Raw genomic sequence first — 26,245 nt, forward strand, 5'->3', positions numbered from 1 at the left:
TTTGCAGGAACTAATGGCTAATATAACCGATCAGGAATCATAGCTGCAGTGATATGACAGTATATTGGCAGAAGAACCAAGTCTGAGGTCTGAGAGCAGCCCCAACTGCTGCAAGTTCAATCTAAGAGCACTTGCAGGCAAACTGCCCATCTGAGAAAAAGCAGGGGTGCTCAGGGCACAATACCCTACCAAAAGATAACGTTACTCTAACATGGGTATAATCTCACTGACTGCAGCGAATAATCCACATAACAGAGAACTGCCACACAGCCAACTTTCTCCTATTACATGCATCCATCGTATCCAGGAGTTGATTTAATAGAGAGCCAGGAACCTTCATACATTTTGTCAGCCCATCCCTTGATATTCTTATGTTGCAGACAGCAACATTTCATTCTTATCTAACTCACTGCTCACTCTCCATGCATCACTATCCTCACCTCTGAAAACAAGGAAGCACAAAGCAAGATTAACAGAATCTGGTTTAGATGAAAATCACTTGTAAAACATACCAAGACCTGCATACTAATTTACTGTATCTTCTGGAGTTGTGTGACAGCACAAACTGATCTCAAGGGATTCCAAAAGAAAAAATATATATTTTTTTTTTTATGCTGGAGCAAAACAAGCACTTTCTGAAAGCAAAATGTCACATGCTTGTGCAATGCTGTGAGATAAGCGAGATTTCTATTGGAGAGGTGATGAAAATATTCACTTAAAGATTTCAGGCTGTCTCTAAAAGAAAAGGTGTTATTATGGCTGTTATGCAAAGGTAGCAACAATCACAACTGTTTCACCAAATTTCTCAAAGGTAAAAAAAAAAAAAAAAAAAAAAAAAAAAAAAAAAAAGCGCAAAATTTAATACAGAAATATATACATTCAAAAACTTGCAGTGACTGTTATTCCAGAAGCAGATCTGACAGAAGAAACGATCAAGAACCGCTTTCCCAGAAAGACAGTTTCTTAACTCAGTATTTTAATGTTAGCGCTTTGCAGCAGCAACATTGTAATAGCAGGCATAAAAGTAAGCACAGCCTTAAGTGGTGCAGGTATGCATAAAATGAAATAATCCAAATTATTCATCAAACATCTGCATGCAAGTATCAAAGGATAAAACAAATCACAATTACCCTCTATGCAAGGTACTTTGCTTAAAGTTCTGACACTCAAATAACTGCCTGGCTATTGTGTGGAATTCAATAACAACTGCATTTTGGATGTCTGAGGTGGAAAGAAAAAATTTCACCAACACACAGATTGACAGCAGACTTTTATTAACATATCTTACAATGCTGATTACTGTATTCCTAGTTTTGTAGTTCTCTGATGCATTTTAAAGATAGATTTATATTCTACAGTAATGTACTGTACTTAAATGATCATTCCTACAGGATATCACACCAGAACATTTGAGTAATGCACACACACGCCACTCTAGTTTGGACCTGTTATTTTTTCAAGGTTAGCTTTGTAAAACAGGATTTAAAAAAAAAGAAAAAAAGAAAAAGAAAAAGAAAAAAAAAAAGAAAAAGAAAAAAGAAAAAAGTAATGGGGGAAAATCAAAATTCTGGTTTAGCAGCATGCAAGGATATTCAAGTACAATTTTCAACATAGTAATTTTTTGTGTTTTTAAATCGACTGGTGACTAATTCACCAGTACTAAAATAAACACTATGAAATACCCCAATGTTAAAGTTAAGGCTAATAGTTCAATTCACATCCATATGCACAACCAGAGAACGTTCCATTTCAAATAGAACACAGTAATCAAATTCTGGATACGTTATCTCTTGTGAATATAGCATCGGTGTTTCAAACTATGGATTGCTCAAGTTCTTGAGCCCTGTAATAATGTTATGCTGGAGATGTAAAGAAACTTTTTGCTTCTCAACCACACATACAAAATGGCCTGATACTCATAATGAGCAATGCAAAAATATTACAGGCAGAACTTATAATACAGTATCAAAAAAGTAATATTTTGGAAAAGACATTGCTGTTTAGTTGGTGAAACAGTAATTTTAAACTTACAGGAAGTACTGTAATACTTTTGAAATATATATATATATTTATACGTATGTATAAAAACCAGCATCCATTATCATGGGGGGTTTTGAGTTGCAGTTATCCAGAAAAATTCATTGTATTTAGTCACTTTTCCTTCTGTCAATTCTCCTTGATTACTACACAGTCATTTTATTTTCCCTATACACTTTTCACTAAGTAATGACTTCCACTGGGGAACTGTTTTCATTGTATACATGGTTTTATCATAAGATGTTTTTATTTTACACATACAAATTTTATTTTACACACAAGCTACGAAAGTAAAAATACCAGGAACTGCTTGGTAGTGCTGTATGAAATAGCCAACATGTCCAACACCTGTGGAAAAACATCAGTAGTGATATATTACATACCAGCATTTTAACTGTAATCTTTCCTGCCAGTGTACACAGAGCAGGGTTTAGTCCAGTCTGGCCTGTTCTCTTGAATTGTTTTAGCCCTCTAAACATGAACTGATCTTCCAGTGAGGCTGCATATGCATTGTGTGTTCACATAGGCTACCCCTCGAGTTTTTTGCTTTTTTCTTTCCTTCAGAAAACCAAGCAGAAAGAATAGTGATTATTCTGAACAAATGTAATATAGGAGAACCTCCTGAAATGACAGGAAAGATACAAAATTATGTTTCCTTTGTCGAACAGCCTGCACATTTCTAAACCAATCATTCTGAAACATACGTCTGGTCTGTAATGAGAGACAGGCTTATGGTTATTATAATTGGGATCTGCCATGTCAGGTGCCATACTAATTCCCTATATACAGCAACCTCTGTGTGTGATATCACTAATGGTTTATTCAATTGGTATGGAAAAAAAGTCAGGAAAAGGAAAAAAAAGTGTTTTCTAGGTTACGTTAAGAGCAGTGAGCTACCTAATTTACAATTATTTCATGTATTTCGTGGAGGAAAAAAAAATAAATCTATGAAATTCCTGAGAAAGAATACGTTTTCAGTAATGCCTGAAATATTTCAATAGACCTCTTGTGGCAAGTGAAATAATCTCTAAAATTCAGCTTTCAGACCAATTGTTACCATGCAGTCTCACAATCATTGTACAATTCATGTCTAATTACAAATGCATACCAAGCAAAAAACCTCAAACCAACACAAGAGAGGCAAAAAAAATAAAATAAAATTAAAAAAAAATCTCCACCATAGAAGATGTAGTACACATAGTACACATAGACAGTTTCAGCAAAAATTGCTAAAAACTCAATTCCACGCAGAGAAAAATAAAAACTTGACAGCTATCCCTGGAGCCTCTAAACAACTGTCAGTAAAACTTGTGCTTCTTAACAATATCAGACAAAAAAGTAGGACTGAGTGCAATCATTGCTCACACCATTTTGAGGATTTAATTTCAAATTATTATATCACTATTTAATAGCAACAGCAGCATATTATGCAAAAATTTCATGTGTTGACCAAGTTCCATTTCCCTTTTATGCCCATTCCCCACTCTACCCCGAGGCAAAGAGTTGAACTCCCAATCATTTAAAGCTATGGTCAGTCAAGATGCATTCATTCATGGTAACAGCGATGATATGGTATGAAGATGATGATGATTTACAAGCCATTATAATGTGGCCCCCATCTTTTATTGATATGATCAAAAGTATGAGACACCCACTGCTGTTCAAGCACTTTGTATCTTTCCTTGCATATGTAGAGAGGCTTGCCACGCCTGTTTAAGAAAAAACAAAACATACTAATGGTTAATATGTCACATAAGATGAAAAACAACTTCATTGTTAATATAAACATTGTCAATATAATCTAATATATCAAATGCTCATATTTCATCCCTCCCCTCCCTCAGGGAAGCATGTATTAGTACGGGGCTTTTGCTTTTGTTTTTAAATAAAGCAGCTGCATTCCTTCTCCCTCTTGGAGAAACTTGCAGAAAATGGGAGTTTTCCCTTCAAGGAAGGTAGAGATTTTTATCTGTTACTGGCATTACATATAGCTGACAGAGCAACAACAATAAAGCATATCTGTAATTAAATCATTACCTAAGATCTCTGTCTTCTTCACCATGTGCATCTAGATAAACAGAGCCCCAAAGGCAGAAGCGATGGCCTCTTATGATGATGATTACAGATGCATTAATCAAAAGAAATATTCCTGTCCCAGCTCCACAGTTTTGTGAATGCTATAAAATTTTGAGTGCAGAAAGGGAAGAGTACAAAGATTGTTAGTCTCTGCTAACTTTATAATAAAAAGGACTTTCAAAACATAAACTAGTTTTTTTTTTGAAACAACATACACACATTATTTACTAGGGAACAGTCTGACAAGGTATAGCCTGCCCCAAAGTTCTCCAGGCAAACTAGAAGTCCATATCTTATGCTGCCTTAAATTTAAATACAAAAATGGTTCTGATGGCAAAAGTGAAAGTACTCATATTCCGTTAAAAGTTACATAAGAAAAATGAACAGAAACACTCTCTACAATATTTACAATTTGTAATATAGCAAACCATTTAGCACCACCAAATATTCTGCACAGGTGGCAAAAATAAAAAATAAAAAAAAATCTTGCCTTCTCCATCCATGCTCATAGATCTATTCTACAGTCATACAAATTAATTTTTTTAAATAAGTTCCTGTTTGCTTCAATATGTCACTTACTTCTAGTTAATACAGATTGTGATATTTATAACTATGTCATTTTGGCAATTAAGTATGTACTTTTTTCTATATAGCTTTATTACAAGTAGAGAGTATGGCTCCACTGACTAAAATAAAATGTAATTAGTTACATAGATTCTTAATTCTCTTCAACTGTTTGCATGAAGCATGCACCTTAAACGTAACTGGTAATTGCATTTTAAATCTTGCCTACTCCCTTCTTCCACTGTAACAGCAGAATAAGAGAGAAAGTGCAAGGAATTATGGAATTTATCCGAGTTCTGATTTTATGCCCTTGTTGTAAATAGCTCCCCAAATAATTCCTCCAGTTTTGTGAAGCCCCCATATTTCCAGACTTCTAGTAACTGTTCAGTGAAATGAGCATTCTGAAGGCAGCAAATTGCAATAGGTTACAAATGAAAACAATGTGTCAGCACTGCCCACAACAGCTTTTTCAGAGTTTTTCCCACAAGGGGGAATTAGGCCAGAGGCTTAAAAAGATTAATAAAATTGTTTTTCAGAATCCAATCCAGGTCTAACTGTTAGAAATAAATGCTAAACATGATACCAACATTCACACGAGATAAACATCAAGACTGAGCAATGGAGTTAAAAATGCCTGTCAGAATGAGAACCAAGTACATAACTGGAATTATATCTCTTACCAGTACACATTCACAGTAACTCTGTTGTTTGCAGCATAGTCCTTTCAAGCATACAAAAGTACCACAAACCAGACAAACAGCTGGATCTTTAGGAACCTTGGTACAAACAGTGCAAGTCTTTCTGTGATAATACTGAAAAATGGTATTATAATTCTCAGGCAACTGAAGAAGACGCGGCAAGTCCCACTTAGGCTCCTGGATAAGCAAAGCCTAGAAAGAAAGTAAGAACAACATACTAGTTCTGCACATTTACTCATATAAAACTAAGACAAGGTTATTGAAGAATGGAAGAATACCATTCTCTCAATTGTTCTCTGTTTCACATATTAGGAAGCATCTTGCAACAGTCACTTGCTTCTGCCTGAACACCCTTCCTGTGGGTCACATTTTGTCTTTTCTAACAGGTACAAAATGTGTGCTAGCCATTTCCCATGGATGTTTTCTAAATGTGACACCACTTAAGTGCAATAACCTTTTTGGTTAAAATAAAGAGGACTGAGATGACTGTAAAGAGAAGACTGCTGCTCACCATCTCCACTGAAGGAAAAAAAAAAAACAAGTGTTGAAACATTTCTAACTTCTGTTTCACAACTAACTTCCTAACGCTGCTTATTCAAATCTTGGATGTTTTTTTGTTTGGTTTTGTTCTCGGGGTAGGTTTTTTTTTCCATCTTTGGCAGAAGATGCACAATCTGTTACAAGTAAACTGTTAAATAGCTTTTATCATTTTGATCCTTTTCAATATTGCTGATGACTTAGATTGGGTATAAGGAAAAAGGTTATTGTTTTTCTTACAATAAGGGTAGCAAAGCATTGGAACATGGTAGATGCCCTGACCTTGGAGATATTGAAGACACGGCTGGACCAGGTTTTGAGCAACCTAATCTAAGTGTGGATATCCCTGCTCACTGCAGGGGATTGGACTAGATGACATTTAAAGGACCCTTCTACCTCAAACAATTACTTGATGCTCAGAAATATCACTAACATCTAATTGGCATGATAAACTTCTGCTAAATATTTTCTTCGAAGAAAGCTTCTGTTACATGACCTGAGTAGGCTTTAGGTGCAGAAAATATGGGCACACTTCAAAAATAGAAACACTATCTTTAGATGATACTGCCTCCAGTAATCATATTGAACAGTTAGGTTTCCTTACTCCTCTTTGTAACCAATCAAATCCATATCCACTAACTAAAATTTCTGATCCCAACCACTTTTTCATATTCAAGTCGGGTTCTCCAATCCTACATAAGAGGGCATGTACACAGTTTAACAATAAGCAGCTGCTTCCACATCAGCTGCTTTTGTAGCACAAGTAATTTTGGTACATACCTTTACTTGATCTGGATGTTTGTCTGCAAATGAAGCCAACTCAGAGCACCATTGTGATATCATGTCAAATGCTGGCACTGGCCAATCGAGACAAGAGGCACTGGTGAATTCATCAGATGACTGAAAAGATGGTAACAGACCCAGACAGCTTGCAAGAACTGTGAATTCTTCATCTTCCTTTTGATACAAAACCAGAGATTTTAGATTAGTGCCCATGCCTTAAAATTTTATAGTTAATTAGACTATACACAGTTTATTTAAAAATGTCTATATTCCAACAGCAACAGTAAATGCATTGGCATTATCATACTAGGATATACTCACAAAAACAGAAAAGGCTCCATTTCTTAATTTCTTCTTTCAAATGATCTCAAACTTGATTCTCAAAATAAAACTAGTCAGAATAAGAAAAACAGAACAAACAAAAAAACCCCAAAATAGTTTGTAGCTGTAGGTGAGAATTTTGATGCCATGAAATGGGGAAGCGGCAAACTATTTAAGTCAGCTTAATATCTCATGGAGCTTAAACATGATTGTCTGCTGATGCAGTGTCTCTAAGAAAAAAGCCCAAATATGAACAGACATTAAGCAAACTCAGGACTGAAGTCTAGTCTGTGTGCAGACTGTCATCCCTGCAAATGCACTGTAAGTCTTAAAGCTCTGCCATAATCTATGAGACAGATAGGTAAGACCCGTTAAAATAAGCATGTATTTGCTGTGGGGTTTTTTTGTTGTTGTTTTGTTTTAAATATAACATTTATCATGGAAAATGCCCTGGAAAAAAATATGGAATATGTTACAAAGGAATGCTATAACGTGTTGAGAAGAAAAAAAAAACACCAAAACCAAAACAGCTTTTAAACAAAACAGTTTTTTTAAACACATTTGAGCGTGCCCCTCCCAGTCTATACCTGGCAACTCGGTAAATCCCCTCCAAAAAGATGGTGTTGAAGTAGGCTGGTGATCCTGAGGAAAGGTAGGCAGAACTGCTGCAGATAGCACTCTACAGAATCAGGATTTACCTACAGGGGACGGAAGAAATTACAAATCCTAAATAAGCTGTCACCAATGTAAGAAACTCCAATATTATCTGTGGGCACTCACATTAAGATACAGTGTATCAAACACATGTTCCAAAGGCTGGCATTCCACTAATAATCTGAAAGAACTCCTCTGCTTCCAACCCCCTGCCCTCTCCACAGAGCTTCCACAGACAGATACTTAAACATTCAGTTTCCCAAGTTTCCAAAAGGCTTTTTGTGCATATGATTAGAACACACCATTATAAGAAATATTTGTCAATAACTTTCTCAACACAGTACTGACACTAAAAGAAAGGTTTGCATGGACAAACTCTCCCAATGGGGAAATGCTTTGATCTAGAAAATAGAGTAGTACTGCAGTCTTTAGCAAGATCAGAGAAAACTCATTACAACAACCAAGCTGAAATACTTAAATGAGAGATAGAAAAGGGGCATGTTATATAAATTCTCAAGAGATTTGCCAATACCGCTGTTAATTCTTCAGTCTCTCGTTCTTCATATATTTTCCCCATAGACAGCTCGCTCACCACATGACCCAGCAATACTTCCCAAGATTTTTCTCCATTGCATGTATTCTGAAAAGAAATAAATAAAAATTGCCTGATCACAAAAAGGAGAATTTCCTGTAAAAGAAATAGTAATAAAATACATTTTCTTTTCATCAGCACATGCATTTTGACTCATAAAGCTGAGTGCTGTTTAAAACAATTGAAGGCATAATTTTACACAAAGGAAATGCATTTAGCCCACAGAATGAAATGTGATTTACTGCCTCAATTACATATATTCTAAACTGCATTCTATGAAAACACTTTTTGTGCATTTCTCTTTTTGTGTGTGTGTGTGTGTGTGTGTGTGTGTGTGTGTGTGTGTGTGTGTGAGTGAGAGAGAGAATCTAAAAAATGCTTATTTTAAGTTAGGAATAATTGCCTTACAGATAGATTGTGTTTTGGCACAACGTGAATTTTGACAAAATTAATTTAGGAAAAGATTTTTTCCTAAAATGCCTCAGAGTAAGTTACAAATTCTTGCCATGTGTAAATTAAAATGAGATTATGGGGAAAAAAAGGAGAGTTGTGTTTGAAATGAACAGCATCTACTGCAGATGGGAAAAAAAACATGTTTATTAGGAAGAACAAATAGCCACTTAACTTTGTATCACACCATTTAAAGGCTACATTTACACAAGCCATCAGAAGCAGAAAGCAGTGTTCCCATAATTACTCTTCTTCCAAGCCATAACAAATTGTCTCCAGGGAAAGCACAGTAAGAACTTTAAGCTTCCTTAGTGTCAACACAGATCACTTAGATCACTTGGTGTCAACACAGGAGAAAGATTTCAGCTCAGGTATGGCATCCAGAATACTGAACAAATATTCACTTGGCATTATCCACAAAAGTAAAGTATGATCCATGTAGGCATCATAGGATCAAAATATCAAGCATTGTCAGCATGTAAGAAAAAGCCAGCCTGAACCATAACTTTACAACCATTGGACCTTCAGAAACTGAAGAAAAGCTGTGTTCCCTAAATAAAGACAATTTCCTTCATCACACGCAAAGCAAAATAATTAATCTGAGGACTACAGCTAGGATCATGTTTGCTACTAGACGCTAGCAGGAATGTGGCTGATGAGAGAAGAGATGGGCTGCAGCAGAGCTGGGAGAGAGGAAGAGGGAACGACCAGCTAGCCCTCAGCACTCAGATCTCTTTAACACATGTCGGGTCCATGCAGCGACATTATGCAGGATGAAGAGGAGAAAGAAAATCTAGAAGTACATTTGGGAAGTACAAGCTCATCTGTGGGCCTTTTGCAAAACTATTGCTCTTAGGCTCAAAGTCAAGAAGGAAAACACAAAGATAATTTAGCGATCAAACTAAGCACGTACAGCCAAGCTTCTGTCAGAACCTGAACTTCTGCACACAGGTGATCTACAAACAAGACAAAAGGAAGGAGGAGGATGTTTTCAAGAGGGAGTGAAAGATATTCTCAGTGCGGCACATATGCAGCAGGGAGCAGTGTTCCTATATACCTCCTACCTCTTTGCTCTTCCACTCAGAAAACTATCAACTTCCAATGGGTTTATCACAGGAGAAAAGCAAAAATTCTCAACCTGACAGGAGTTAATCTGTTGGGCTATTTTAACCACATTAGATAACAGCATCCACTCACATACTGTTTAATATACTACAATTTCCCACTCAGTCTTAACATCCGAAGATAAGCATACAAGTGAAAATTTCAGTAAAATGGAAAGGTCTTTAATATCAAAAGAAACAGCTACTTTAGAAATCCATTATCTGAGATATTATCATTATTTGCAAGCCTAAAGCACAAATTCCTTTATGTGCTGCAAATGCTTTTACGCTTCTATAAGAAAACATCTTAGTAATAGAGGTAGCAAGGTTACCTAAAACACGACCTAAGTATGTTTTTACACAATCAAATTTTTCATTGTAGACAGCAAAACGAGCATTGTAAGTGTATGTTAAGATAAACCCAAACTTCTATCAACAAAAAAGCAGCCCATGTTTACCATATGGACTAAAAATGAATATGAACTGGTAACACTTCATATGTTTTAATGTCTTCCACCAATGCAGTAACATTCTTAAGCAAATGTTCTTGAAACTGTAATACCATGACAATACATTGAAAGAATTAAAAGAAGGAAGATTTAATGAATTGCAGTATTATTCAGTATTGGCCAAGATATAATTTGTCTTTGGTACCCTGGAGCAGTGACAGATCAGAACAATAAATTTAACCCACACATGAAAAGCAGGTCATGTTTCTCAGTATGCCTTTCACTTTACACAACACCTGATAATGTTGTCTGTAGAGGAATACTCCTGTTTCTATTTCCTCTCCTGGCCCCTATACTTCCATCTTTTCCATTGATATGCACTGGCAGCCTTCTGACGAATCAATCCATCGAGCAGAAGTCTAACCAAAGGATTAAATGAATGATTGTGCCAAAGCAGGAAGAAGGTGGGGAAGGCTGGCTAAGGAAACTGTGTCCCTTGGTAAGAACTGGCATTCAATCAGCTGAGCTTTCCTTTAACTTGTAAATGCCATCAAAAGACACGGAAATGATAAGAAAATATTTCCCCTATTTAGTTCACACATTTCTTAAAATTCCTTCTTTGTCTCTTCTTGATGTGAACATTTTAGAATGCAGATTGAGAGATACAAGGATAGCTAGCCAAGACCAGCATGAATAAGACTTTTCCCAGCAGTAAGTATGTCTGCCTGTATGTCCGGTAAAGGTGGTGCAGATGACCAATGCACGGTTTACCTAGGAAGGAAAACTACCTTTTTACTATTGTAACAAACTCAGAAGTGATACTACATAGTTATAGTCTCAAATCTGAAATTCCATTCTGGAAATGGAAGGTTTCCCTAAAACCTGCAAAGCCTGCAAAAATTGCACATGCAGAAACAAAATAGTGGATTTCTGTTAAGAAGCAAATTATTGTATGTGAAGCAGAGGTATCTTGATACAATTCTACCAGAAATACATATGCAAAAGTTCATAAATAGTTTAATAAACTAACCAACCTTTTTGAGTTCTCCTGACTCCTTCCATGCCATCCTATCTTCAGCGCTGCATTTAACAGAAAGTGCTGCCAAGGCTTGAGTGTACAATAAAGTAAACAGCACCTTTACAATGCATGTGAAGTGTTCTGTAAAACAAAGGAAGTCATTTACAAACACTTTGTATTTTTAGCTGACTACAGAGGCGGTAGATAAGGATATGATGTTCTTCAAATGAAAAGCAAACAAAACAAGTATAAAGAAAACCAAAGACATAAAACAGAATCATTATATTTACTAACATTCAATACCAACCTCGGTAGCCCTGGTGAACTGAACAAGTACAGGGCAAGTAATTTTCCACTGCTCCATATGTTCATCTTAATCCTGATCAGAATTAATCCCTCCTAAGGACTTGGTGATGTTACAAAATTCTGTTTTGTCCAAATGGTGATTACCTACAACTAATCAGGTCCTGTAGATATAAGCTAGCACCCTACCATACCACCTAACTAGACCATTTGAGTTAAGTCAAGGCCATACAAATTCTGCAAGAGTTAATTTGGCAAAGTAATCACAGCACAAAGGACATTTACCCTACTTCAGTTTCTTTCTCTCTGCTTCCAGATATGGATCCAGTCATATCAGACATGCTGCAAATCACTCTTTGAGTAATTATTTACCAAACTTCATGTGAATACAAAACTTGCATAAAGGATAGACCATTGTTTTAGAACTTACTTTAAAGAATATCTTTATTTGCTTACGCTTCTTCATAGCATTTAAAGGGCTTATATCCTACATAAAAGCTGCAGGAAAAAGGCTTTTAAATCTTTTCTGGGAAGCTAACAGAGTCAATATGCAGTGTCCCAGAACAGGAAAAAGGTGGATGCAATCATCTCTGAAAAGAAAATACAGCAACAATCTCTGTCTCTTTTTACTTCGGGCTGTTTCTCTCTGCAAATGATCTGGTTTCTTAACAATCTAGGTAGATCAAAGAAATTCCTATCATTACTTTCACTACTCCTTAAGTACAACAGCCATATTTTAAATCTACAACAATGTATACAAAAATGAAGATTTTATTTCAAAAAAGTCTACTCAAGCTTTGAAGTCAAGCAAAATAATGTTATTTATGTAAACACCTTACAAAAATTGGGTTAAACTCATTTTTTCTTCCCAAAGGATTTAAACAAGCTTCTTACATGAAGATGAAAAAGAAGTAAGGAAGATGAAATGCCTTCCTTCTCCTTTCTGCTACCTGGAATCAAAAAACAGTACTGATTTCTGAAATGAACACACCTAAGACTTATGTATATAATGAAGTTTATGAATTAACAACCGTCCTTGCATTTAACAAATGTTTATAAATGAATGCAGAGATAGATTCTGACACTTTTAATGTCAGTAATTGTATAAAACAAGCATAATTTAAGAACCTAAAATGATTATTTCTAATGATGTAATTACAACTACCTTTTTTGCATTATCTATCTAAGGAGTTTACATCAAACATGACAATGAACTCTGCTATACTTCACCCAACCTATTCTTCAGCAGATAACATTATAATTGGTTTTCCTCTCCACGCTTCCCCAGAATGGGAATCCATCATATCCCATTAATACTCTAGGCCACACAGTAAATTCTTTGGGTTGAGATGCACAAAATTCAACTATGAGCACTGATAGAACTTAAAATTGAATCTTCAGCCTCAGCTACAGTCTTCAACTGCAGCTACAAATGACCTCAAGCATAGAGCTCCATCTCAGCCAATAAGCAGTACTCTACAAGCAGTAGAGATCTGTGAAAACAATAATAAAATGTTTTTTTTCTGCAGACACATCTGACTCAGACAGAAGCAAAAACTTAAATTGAACTCAAAAATTGACAGCAATAAATTGACAGCACTCTTGAAGCATTAAAGGAGATTTGGAATATACCATCTAAGATACTCTCTAACAAGACAAGCACAATCTGGAGGCATGGACCAGTGACATCTGTACTATAAATGCTGCCCTCTTTGCCCTTTGTTTTCCTTGGAAATTCTAGGCTTTGCTGACTCAAAGAGCCTCTTAGAGAAGTTCAGATCGCCAGCTACACCCATACCCAGGATCAGTTTCTTTTTTTTTTTTTTTTTTTAAAGTACTTTGCAACAGTGATATTTTATTATTATTATTTTTTTTTAATTTTATTTTTTAACTTTCAAAGCAAAGCAGAATTTGAAACCAGTGGATGCTACAAACACTCTGTGCAATTACAAACCTGTTTGCAGCGGTCTCCAGTCAGGTCCTTGAACAATAAAAATTTTCACATCTAATCGCAATTGTAAAGAATAGTTTATTTTTAATTAATTTGTTCAACATATAGGAATTGTGTCACCAAAAGGGTGTCAATTTGGTTTACAAGGACAGGACACACTTAAGTTTTTATTAACCATCAAGCTGCTGTCTCCATTTCTGTACTACCTTCCCTCATACAGAATACCATTTTGTACTTCCGTAAGAAAGGAACTAGAGGTGTTAGAAACAAAATCCCCATTTACTGTTACTCACTGTTGGTGAGTCCCAACTGTGAACTGCCCATCCTCTGCACTACAGCTGCAAATAGAATTAAACCAGAACCTCCTTTGTGGATTATGTGTTTAGTCTTGTGCACATTTCAAGAAGCTGAGCATGTAAAACTACAAAAGCTGCACCCACGTTCTAATGATAAATACTTAAAATAAAGAAAGAAAGAAAAAAAAAAAGATTAAAAAACATCAAACTATTTTCATTTATTGAACACAGAGGCTATTTTGCTGATTACACCACAAAAGAGGTATACTGGATCTTTTTCATTCTCTTCTTGACAAATTTGGTAAGTGCTTGTAAATGCTCTGACCTCCACCACAAAGTTTCTCCTGTAGAAAATATTTAATTTGTTGTGTTCTTTGTGATGCGGTGAGATCAATTTTCTTCTCTGAGGGAAAATGCTGAACAGTAATGACAGTTTTATTACTTAATTGATGTCAGCTTGTAAAAGATACTGACAGCCATCCAAGAGTTAATAGGATAGTTAACACAACTCTTAGTGCTGCATCTGAAGGGCAAAAGATGAAGTTTGGGTCCTTCCTTACACAACCCTCATGTTTGCCTATTCTAAAAGCAGTTTTAATGAAAAGTATTTTGAGTATGACCAGAAAGATGATTTAATACTTGAATAATTTCATTTATTTCATATATATATTTTCAGATACAAATATTGTTTCTATGAACACATCAATATGCCTTAAAGCAACAACAACAACAAAACAACCTGCAAAACCAGTCCCATTACAAGACAGCATTCGTGCTAAAAAAGGAAATCTTGCATTGACTCTAAGCCCTAAATATTCTTCACCATCATTACCATGAGGTTCTGCACCATACTGCAACTACACTGCAGAAGAGGTGGCGTTAAGTCTTTTGTTAAAAGAATAAACTCAGCACACCAGCATCTGTCCTGTCTGAATGCTGGCATCAGCAAGACCCACAACTCCTGCACCTGCAATCAATTCAAAGCAGCAAGGAACATTTAGGAAGCAGCAGGGTCAAACTCGGATATTTCCATCTGTCACTAGCCTGGCATGTGATCCAGCAAAATTCATTTTTACCTTTTCATGCCTAGGCTCTCTACCAAGAACTAATGATATCTGCAATCAGCTCTCGACCTATAAGACTATTACAAAAGTTCTAAATAAATATGTTATTATCTATTTTTCTTAACTGCTTTCTACACCTCATGACAAAGTATTATGAAAGACTTCATTTTGCCTGTTTTGATAAAGCAAAATTTAGAAAGATAAATAGTAATTTATTTCCAACTTACTGTCTTGCAGATGTGAAGTGGTTACATTCATCATCTTCCTGCCACCTGCCTTTATCCTTTCAAATGCTACAATACTACAGCTAAGAACAAAACCAAAATGTGCTGCTGATGTGCGGCATTTTACAGTCTTCTCCACGGGACGCCTTACTATCATTAACTGAACATTGCCTTTCCTAGGATAAAGATAGACTTTCATAAACAGTATTCTACAACGCACAAATGCAAGCCACAAAAAGAATACTGTTTGTACTTTGGCTTGACCACTTCCCTCCCTGAAGTTTCTCTGTTTAGGCTATATTTTGCTGCTCTTAAGTCCATCTGATAAAGTCAGTTTATGTTAAAACTGATTTAAAAAACCAAAAAGGTTTGTGTTTTCAACAGTATGCTTCCTACTCCAGTTTTTTTTATCTAATAATCATTTGGACACGTTTAACCCATAAACATGTACAATGAACCACAAAAAACTCACACAAAGTTGTTTGAGCTCAAGTTTTAACTGAATTTGAACAATCAGGACTGACAACTGAACTTCAACAGGAAGTTAGGTGTATGTAAAAAAAAGTCTCCATACTTAACCTATTCAGAAACTAGCAAAAGCCAGTAGGCATGAAAATAGCCACATCGATCCCAAAGCAGATTTAAAAAAATGGTTTATTCTCTCTTTAAAATCAAGGTGTAGCTACAAATAATCAAAGCAGAGAGCAGAGGGGCTAAGCCACCATAACATGGAACATACACCACTAGCAAAATGGACAAGTTTCATCTGGTCCTTTTACACAGAAAAAGAAAATGATATTTTAAAATGGTTATGATCTTAGCAAAGAAAAATATGGTTCTTGAATTAATATTTATTCCAAATCTTTTTATATGCTATCTCTACTGGGGTTGCCACATCACAGCACTCACCATCCTTATGTATGACCTGCTATACACAAGTGCTGCAATTTAAACTCTGAATTTCAAACTAAATTACAACCTTTCAGCCTGAGGCACTCAGTTCAACTTGAAGTATTGAGCTGCCCCTCTAAGAAAAGAGATGAAGGTCAAACAAAGGACACCTCTCCTTCAGGAAAAGAAACAGTTTTTGTTCAACTCTTGTATCTTTACTGAATAGGCTGACTGATAAGGTGAGAAGACAAGGGACACAGATAAGCCTGTCAAACTACAGCAAAAATTTCTGTTCAGTGCCACCTTCTGTAGATAAGGGAGAAACATTATTTTAGAATGCACAGTAGACAAGCTACAATTTACCATTCTGGAAGTCACCATGAATGCATGCTTATAAATACACATATTCTTGCAACATACCTTTGCGCAGTGGTTGAGGCATGGTTAAAATCTGGATAAGCAAAAGGGATGAGACATCTCTGTAAAGTACAGGAACTTCTGGTAGCTCTTCACTTATCAGCCTGGAAAGAAAACCCAATGAAAATTATGAAGAATGATATAGTAGAATGAAAAATATTTTATTTTGTACTGAGTGTTAAATAGTACTACATTTTTATATCAAGCTTTTAGAAGCCAATCACCTGGCAAATTGTCATATGACATTAAATTCATTTAATGTTACTAACAGACTGGAGCAACTCATAAAGTACCTAACTGTTATTATTCTGAAACTTGCAAGACCTGTGTGAACCAGTTACTTTTATCTACCAATTTGATCAACATTCAGTATTTCCATTTAAAAGTTCTGGTCCTAATCTAACAAAATACAATGCATAGTCACATAGTAATGCAATTATTTGTTTGTTTTTCAAAGTATGGGATTTCACAAGTATGGTATAACACCAACTACCTTTCAAAATGCACTGATGCTACAAGGAATGCTCCTACTGGCAAATGCTGAGACCTCAGAAAAAGATTTGCCTTCCTTCACGCAAGGATATGAAAATTCAAAAAGCCATCACAGGTGGAATTATCCAGTTTTACAAACTTCACTCAAAATTCCACATAGCTTTAAGAACAGCAAATGAGCACAGAGAGTGCAAACTCCTGAACTAGCCAGATTCATTCAATAGCATTACCTTATTGCCACATACTTAAAAGCAGAGTATGTTAGTAGATGAGAATCAGTGTCTTGCTCTAACAATGTTCAGACAAATATTCCAGCCAGCATCTGGTTGCAGAACACAACTCACAAGGTTCAACAGCTGAGCCAAAATGCCAGAAGTCAAAATGGCAAAAAGAATTCTCCCCTCTTAAATTGACAGGGAAGCACGAGCAAGATCTCAAGCAGAGATGTACGGCAATGCCCCGACACATCCTCCATTGTCTCCTTCCTTCTTCTGCAACACTCACAGCTGTTTGGAGTCTTACTCCCTTAGCCAAAGAACACAGGTGCTAGTTGGCTGGCTGTTTAAATGCCAGTGGAATAACTGAGATGGAGACGTTTGAGACGATTATCTCTGCTGCTACCACAGAAGTTTCATTGTGAGGAATGAGTATAACTGACTGAGTCCCCCATGAAAACCAGTCTCAGGCTAACAGATATAAATGTTGGAAAGGAAAACACCCAACTACTGAGTTTCTTTTAATTGCCTGGAAATTTAAATGTTGCCCTCATACATCCAGATTTTCTTTTGAAAATCTCTTCTCTTAGCCTTTTTGGCTTTTCCCATCCTTTTTCCTCCTCTGTTATTCTTCTCACCAGAAACAGCAGGAAAACATCTCCCTCTCTTGGTGGGAACATCACTTATTTAAGAGAGCTATAAACCTCCACACAACATAGCAACTTCTCTTGGCCCTTTATAAAAACCATCTGAGAAAAATCAGCAAGCCAAAATACATCCAACCTGCTACAGCTGCAAGGATTGCTGAAAAAAAGAGAGAAGCTATGTGTCATGCAGGTACATTACAACTCATGAAGTGCTATGTACTTGTATTGAAAGAATATCCTTATTCCAATATTAAATCTCAAAAAAGTACAGCCTCAAACAGCTATAGTCTATAATCAATTTTTAAACTTGCTCTCATTATGTGATGACTGAAAAAAACAAAGACAACCTCTTAAACTATTTCTAACCTTACTTTTTTTTTTTTTAATTTATATATAGTTTTCCCCCAGCATTTAACTTGAAATATGGTTAAGATATCAACCTTCTGGTCACATTTAATTGAATAACTGATATCCCTGTAATAAAGAGCATCAGTATTATTTAACAGTCACATAACAATCAGGTCAAATACCTACTCTGCCAAATTAGGCAAAACTCCTGTATGTACATAATAATGTGACTGAGTATTAACATTAAAAATAAATGAACTTATTTTTACATGCAGGAAAAAACAGGTTGCCTAATTTATTCATTTCATATAAATTGGAGAAGTTAAGTCACATTAAATGTCAAAATTTTACATAAGCTGCTTCATTTTATGTCAAGCACAGCACCACATTAAGCGTTTAGAAACTGTTCTGTCGTTCATTTAAGAGACCATGCAACTTCTTCATTATGACACAAACTGAATTTGTGGAATGTATTTAGAGTATGGAAATTACTCATCTGCTTATAATCCCCAGTGCACATGGAAAACCTAGATAAATTTGACTGTATAAAAACTTCTGCCACAGAAGCAGTGAATAAAATGAAATGAAGTACAACTTCAGATGGGACAAAAGTAATGTAAATTGAATCCAGTTGCTGTTGTATTCTGTGTCCTATTGAAAATATGACGAGGTAGGAAAATGAACTGCACGATCAAATACAAATGCACCAAAATAAAAAAATGCATTGCTTGATTTTCTCTGGAATTGACCTCTGCTCCAGTCCGAGGTAACTGGGCTACACATTCTTCTGAGCCAATATCAGAGCTGTCTATAAGCTGACAGCACAGCAATAGTCACTTCTTTGGGAAGAAGAAGAGGAAGAAAAAACTCTGTTCCACTGTGAAACAAGCAGCATCTTACCTCTATGTCTAAACAAGCATGCTTTTCCTTATGTATAACCTCTCCTTTCCCTCCTCTCTGAGCTAGAGAGACTTCAGTTTTGTTTGATACTAACACAGAATATTACAAAGTTAAAAATTCAATAAATAAAGTGGAAGCTTTGAATGGACCTCAGGCCTCACAACTGATAGAAACAGAAAGCCTGTGACAGAGGGATAAGGACACAGCTGAACAAAGGCTTCAGCGATGAAGTCAAATGTATATTTTTTTGTATTTGTATAATGTGAGATGCAGTCTGCAAATCCCAGCCTGCAGAAAGGTCAGAGTAATACATAGCTACTGATGTTAATAATTGGAAGGTAGAATTCTAATATTTACTCTGGCTAGACTCCAGGATATGATCACAATTCTTAGCTGTTGCTGTGTCACAGCAGATTTTTGAACAGGTCAGTTTTTCTCATTACAGAACACAGGATTTCACTGACAGTAGCGAATCAGGCATTTCCCATTCTCCCTTTCACCACTGTGCCCCTGGCACTCCTCTGCCATCCACTGCCAAACATATCAAAAATAACCTTTCTAAAAACAGATAAATTTGTTGACTTGGTTCATGACACAGCCTGCTCAAGTTGCATCAGCACCAGCTGAAGATGGTGAGCTACTGCTAAAACTGCCTTAACATGAACTGAGACACTGAGGTTTGAGGCAGAATTGTCTGTTTACTGAAGTCTGTCGCAGACAATAATGAACAGGCAGTGTATTACCATCTCTTGCACAAAACTTTACTGAACCCTACTGCCTCATCATCCTACCCTCTATCTTCACAGTTACTTTTTCCATTTCACAACAGCTTCTGTGATGGCAATGTTACTTCCCAATGCATAGTTGTTCAGTCTCATCTCAGTGCTGCACTTCATTGCCCTGGTACATTATAAGCAATCACTGAAGTAATCAAGCTTAGAACAACAAAACACTTTGGTAAAAACAACTTAGTATATTTCTGAATTTCAGTTCATTGTGAAGTTCCCACCCACTTCCCAATGACTTCTACTGCAAAGACTCTTAATACTTTACCAAATCACTCCTGCTGGTACATGTCAACACAAACAAAAAAGAAAATTCCTCATTGAGATGTAAATTTAAATCCATATCCTTTTATTTCAAGTTTGCCATTCCTGATATTCTGGCTATTTGGACTAGTCCATTAAATTCACATCTGGGTCTAGTAATTATTGCCTCCAGCTGCTCCTCCTTCGTCCCCTGCCAGAAGCTATTATTCCCCACAGCACAATAGTTGGGTTATTTGATCACCATTGAAACCAAATCCTTCCCTAATCCAACAATTTGCTAAAGCACAGCCTGTGGGACCAAGTATATGTTACATTTCTCTGAATGAACCACATAAGAGAAAGAATCCATTATACCATGGTGTGAAAAATCCAGCACTAACTCCATCTATTCTCAAGAGTTTCACAGTTCATCAGATTTAGTTTTACATTTTTATTCCCCTCTTCTTCCTTCTAACAGCTGATGTTTTCAGATTCTCATTGTTTTATTAATAGATTAAGAATTAATCTGTTATCAAATCTAATTACTGCAATGATCTAACACTGATGGCAAAGGCGGCCTGGGAACAAGACACCCAACAGTAAAATCTCAAATTAGAAGCAAGCACAACGTATCAGGATTTTCTCCCTCATTTGTACAATAGAATTGCAGCACTGCTATCCTAGATTAAATTTTGAAATCTCATGATGCTCTTTACTTCAGGATCCTAGAAACACACCAATGAATATGCAATCAGACAGAAACTAAAAAGACTCCTTTCAACTTTGTTTCAAGCTATGAAGTGGAGATCATAGCTCTGAAGAACTAAAAAGTCTCATTTTAGGAAAGAAGGAAGGTTGCAATACACAGCTTTTCTTCTCCCTATCAAGGCAGAATCTGAAAAGCAAAGGGTCTAAAGTAAAGTTATGACCAGACCTTATATAAGACAGATATATACTGCTTTATGTACTGTACTGTTAATCCTTGTACAGCTCTATATGCTTTGCAAGGTTAATGCTACAAAATCAAACTCAGGTGAATAACTTGTTTAAAATAAAAAGCACGATGAAACTAGAATTATTTCTCACTTGTATTAGGCCTACTTATGTTATTTCTGTAACAGCTTTATGAATTTACTATTAACTTAAGTTGTGTCTAGCATCCATAACAAGTAATTAATCAGGTCACTTACCCAACACCAAGAAATCTGCATATATATAAGCTTGAAAATGGCATATTTAAGTTTTAAGTAAAAACTGGAACATGTCTGATTTTACGTACAAGAAATTTTAAAATTTATTTTTACAAAGATACGCCTGCAATTTCAGACATTAAATTCAGAAGCCTACTTCACAAAGAATTTAAACTAAGACTGAAAGTTACTGAAAATTCCACCGTAGGAATGCTTTATTAATAATTTGGTATTTGGTAAATTAAAATACTTGCTCTGAATTTTTATCTTGCATCGTCTGGGTTAGTTTCCTCCAGGGATTGTATGCAGAGTCAATACTGTAGAGGCGCATGTGCATGGCCAACACATGGAACAGCTGATCTGAGGGGTGGAAAAGACAAACTCCTGATTATTACATGTAATAATATGAAGTATTTCACATGAAGCTGCCATCATTTACATTCTAAAAACAAATACACTTCTAACACAAAAGGCTTTTATTCTTTTCTCTCATACAGAATTACTGTGTTCAACATATCTGAAATTAACCTAAAACGTTTCTGGAAATGCTGCCTTGTAGCAGCATTGCTCTAGTCCTTCATTCTTAAAAGGTTATTATTCCTCCAGCCTTCATTAGACTGTTTCGTAGATAACTTTTGGAACACAAACAGATCATCTGCACACCGCAGTGACACTAAAACAGCAACAGCCTTCACAATGGAGGAGATATGGATATAACCTGCAGGCAAAGTTTGTTGAGAGTTATCAATTCAAAAACATCTGTACAGCCATTGTGTAAAAAATATTATCTGCAAAGCAATCCGAGATCCTTTTGAAAAAAGGAAGTGTACTTTATTATTCATACACGCTATCGCAGTACCATGTATTAAAGTGCACAGCTTTCAAGTCTCTACAGACAGAAGGCAAAAATCAAAATTCTCTTCTTATTCCTCACATGATCAACACAGCTACAGACTAAATCCAATCCACTCTTCTAAAACCAAGAAGGCAAGCACAGTTTTTGCAGACAGCATTTTCAGAGAGCTATGTACAATAAGAATGTCAGACGTCAACTCTTTCTCTGTGCTTGCTATTGAGTCACAATCCAGGCAATATGTAAGCAAAATCATATCTCAAAATATTATTTTCCACAATTTTGCTCAAGTGTTTCCTCCCACCACCCCACGACTTGCTCCCTGTTTCTCCTGTTCACTTTTCATGGAGACAGTTTCCTTTCTCTCTGTATCTTTAACATTTTTGCCATAGTATCTCGACACATTCTCCTCCACACACACCCCAAGACTTATTCTTTCAGCTAATCACTTTGCCTCCCACTCTCTTAATCTCTCTCCCTTCTCTACAACTCACTTGCCCAACCTACGCACTCTCTCACGGGTCCACTCTTTTAAGTAGAAATAGTAGCTATTAATTTATTTTCCACAAATAGACAATTACTCAGAGGTATGCAATTGCCAAAAACGTCGCATGATGAAGTCAGCTGACTGTCAGAGCCTGAGGGCTGTAATTAGCTCCTGGGGTTTGGAAAATAATTGGAGATGTAGATGGCATTGAAATTGATTGCTGTCACCTGCTTTCTGAATCAAAACAGTCAATGAGGACAAAATAAGTCATCTTTTCTCCTGGCAAGAGATTTTTGCAAAACACTGCTTTGCTGACAGACTTCAAAACCCTGAAATTATACTGATGTTTCATAAATCTACAAATGGTTCATTTATTTTTGTTTAGAATGAGAGCCATGAAAGCATTCATCCCTACCCTCTTGCCTCTGTGCTATGAAAATGAATGTCAGCTTTTTCCAAAATGTTCCTGGCTTCAGGCAAAAAGGGACAACACTACACAAAAAATAAAATACTTAGCATAATTAATTGACCCCCTCTTCCTTTAATAGCTACCTTCCTGAGACTTCACTAAAACAAAATGAAGCAGGCAAGTATTAAATGCTATGAAAAGAGAATGCAACCTCCAAGCAGGTAAAATTACAGAGTCAAGACACGCTAAAACACCAACTGAATCTGAACAGAAACATTCAGGTTAGCAAGCTTGAAAGATGGTATTTTTCATATGAGACGGAGGCAGCCACCACTGCTTTACTATGCATCTCATAGCATGTAACTGTAAAACTGGAAAGTAAGTAGCAAGATATGGTGACCTTTCACAAAGTATTTCATATGAAATAGGTTAAAAAATATCACAGTACTGCCCAAGTCAGTACAACGTAACTCAGCCAGTTCTGGCCTTCAGGTACTGAAGGAACTCTGCTTTCACCCATGGCAGCACTGCCAGAGAGCCTGCCTCCGTGCACCTGCACAACCATGCTCCCATCTGTCTGCTGCTCCAGCATTCACACTCCTGAGAAGATCTGTAATAAGTACTTGGAGCTAAGGATTGTCCAGAAGAATATGCAAAGGTTTATTCCTTCACAAACTTCTATTTTATGTCACAGCACGAGGGCAAATTGAGTGATATTTGACAGAGAAGTTACAGCATGTTTTAAGCTCATGCTATGATTTTCAGTTCATGTTAAGTGCTTAATTACATACTCTCATTTTGCCACAGTCTTTTATTTATTTTATTTACTTACTAACTGATTGAATCCTCTGCTTCACCTAAGATTTGCCAGCACCTACAGCACAGTAGTGGAAAGCAAAAGGACATCACCAGAGCACTGAGAATTTAGAAGCAACTTCTTTATGCTCAAGGTACCTGGTAAGTGCTCTTGTGCTTATGAGACTGACAGAAATCTGCCATAGGCCACACAAACACCAGAGGTTTTCTTAACGCGCAGTCATGTAAATATTTCATTCTGAAATGTAAGCATAAAATAACAGAACATCCTCCTTTTTTCTGATATGCTGCTGAGAACTTTTAAAATACACTTACATTTTCTCTCTTTAAGAGCAAAACAAAAAAAAAAAAAAACAAAAACAAAAACACCCACAATAAATATTAGCACAGCAGGAAAGTGACAAGGACCCCCAAACAACCCTGCCTAGCCTTTGGGGGAATGGAAAGTAAGCTCACAACCCACACAACATCTCTCCCTCCTGGCATTCCAAACACATCATGGCTGATTCTCTAAAAGACCTTCGTAAGTGTGAAGGACTGGCTCCATCTTCCAAAGAACAGTCTCATTGAAAGAGAAGAATATTCAGTTAGACATGAGTGTTAGCTCTGATTCATGTTAGCCTTTCCTAATTCCATTTCTAAAAACAGAAAAATAAAGCTATTGTTCCATATGCCACTGCTCTTGGTACATTTTTTTTATCTCTTCCTTTATCAGCTCTACTTCCCAGACTTATAAGCGTTGTGAAAGAAAAGCAATGAAATGAATTGGAATAGGTACTTTAATAAGAGACACTATCTTTGCACTGGGGTTGAATTTATTAGGGAAAGCGTTCAAACATTCCCCTTCTCATAAAAAAAGATAATGAGTATTTTGTCTACATATCCACACTGCCTGCACTAGCACCTGTAGCCGCTTTGTTTACTGTTTTCAATATTTAAGCATGCTGACTTCACAGATGTTGACAGAGCTCTTAAAAATGCTCTGCAAGCAGGAGTCCACAAAAAAAAAGGGGGGATTTCATAGCTCGTTTCATGTCAATCTTGGCATGCACAACACAAGACAAAGTTAAATTCAGAGATGACCAGATGTGGATTTGACAGATGAATGGCAGAATTTATAACAATGCCATGCAAAGCTGAGAACAGGAGTCATTCACTAAGATGAATGCAGCTGCAAGTCCTGGGCTCACTAGTAATCTTGGTTTGGTCTTTGCCAAAGCGATCTCAAATTTCTATTTGTTTTTTGCTGTAATTTATTTTCTTCTCTTTTTTCCATTCTCTTGACCATAAAGTAAAATCTCTCATGAACAAAGTTGAAATTATCAGATTTTTATCTGTCATTAACAGTATCACAGTGTGCTGTACTAATCATGAAAGTTAAGTATTACCTTGTTTTGGTTGCAGAAGCCTAGATGTCACTTTCATTCCCCATCTCTGTAATTGTGTTTTAGAGGGAACTAAATAACAAATCCTGGCTACATGAAGATCTCAGCTTTGCTATTTAGGTCCAAATCCTTTATCTTTTATTTTCAGAAATGAGTGTTTGTATTTGAAATGCAACAGTAAAGCAGTAGTTCACCACAAGGGATACAGAAATCAGCCTTGTGTCAAACTGCTGTGTGAAGATCTTAACAGACTCAGAGCACTTCTTCATCCACAATCCCACTGCAACTGTCAAGGTCACAACAAAAAACATGTGACAGAAGCAGATGGGAATTGACTGCTAATATGGAAACCAAAAAATTTTTTCTCCTTGTAAAGTTTTTGTGTGGTCCACTTAGCAACAGCAGCTGCAAAGACCTGCTGACAGCATCTTTCCATTCTCCAGCGATCCAGTAGATTGGAATCAGTGAAGAAAAGAGAGATGAAAGTTAAGAAGAGCATAAATCTGAAGTCGTAATTGCGGATGAAGCAACTAATTATTCTGTGTTAAACTTGTCAGCATATGAAATCAACTTGGCAATGGAATGCTTTTTTCCTTATAGAAGGGACTTCACTCTTTACCTCTCTCTTACCAGATATGACTACCACATATAAGCTTTTTTCAGAAATAATTGGGATCATTCATTTGTGCAAAACTGTTTCAAAGTCAGAAGGAATGGATGCATCTAAACTGTCTGCTTCTGACTTTAGAAGTTTTAAAAAAATCTAAAAATATATTAAAAAATAATAATTTATATATATATATATATATATATATATATATTCTGCTTTTTCTTTCAGTGAACTATCTGCAAACATATCCGTATTAGATCACAGGAATAAGATTGTTGCACTGAGCAATTCATTATGGCATTGGATTTTAATTCCTAGAAGAACAAACCATATTCACATGAACTGGCCACACTGTTAAAATGGAGACAGGTTTTACAGTTGAGGTGGTTGAAAATGTTGAAACATAGCGAGCAGATACGTACAGAAGCATCATCATG

At 36.2% G+C, this 26,245-nt stretch overlaps 1 protein-coding gene across 2 annotated transcripts in view; it reads right to left on the reverse strand.

The window, feature by feature from the left end:
• UBR3 (ubiquitin protein ligase E3 component n-recognin 3) overlaps positions 1 to 26,245 on the reverse strand; it is a 91,002-nt gene continuing 64,757 nt past the window's right edge. For both annotated transcript variants that reach the window (XM_072341909.1, XM_072341907.1), the window contains exons 32-40: positions 21,503 to 21,608; positions 16,432 to 16,532; positions 11,299 to 11,423; positions 8,203 to 8,310; positions 7,604 to 7,714; positions 6,693 to 6,869; positions 5,358 to 5,567; positions 4,075 to 4,214; positions 1 to 3,746 (exon numbers count right to left, since the gene is read on the reverse strand). In XM_072341909.1, the coding sequence (XP_072198010.1) occupies positions 3,629 to 3,746; positions 4,075 to 4,214; positions 5,358 to 5,567; positions 6,693 to 6,869; positions 7,604 to 7,714; positions 8,203 to 8,310; positions 11,299 to 11,423; positions 16,432 to 16,532; positions 21,503 to 21,608 (1,196 nt within the window). In that variant the 3' untranslated portion in view covers positions 1 to 3,628. The remainder of the gene's footprint in view (positions 3,747 to 4,074; positions 4,215 to 5,357; positions 5,568 to 6,692; positions 6,870 to 7,603; positions 7,715 to 8,202; positions 8,311 to 11,298; positions 11,424 to 16,431; positions 16,533 to 21,502; positions 21,609 to 26,245) is intronic.

This window comes from Excalfactoria chinensis, chromosome 7 (genome assembly GCF_039878825.1).
Source record: "Excalfactoria chinensis isolate bCotChi1 chromosome 7, bCotChi1.hap2, whole genome shotgun sequence".
NCBI classification, from domain to species: Eukaryota; Metazoa; Chordata; class Aves; order Galliformes; family Phasianidae; genus Excalfactoria; species Excalfactoria chinensis.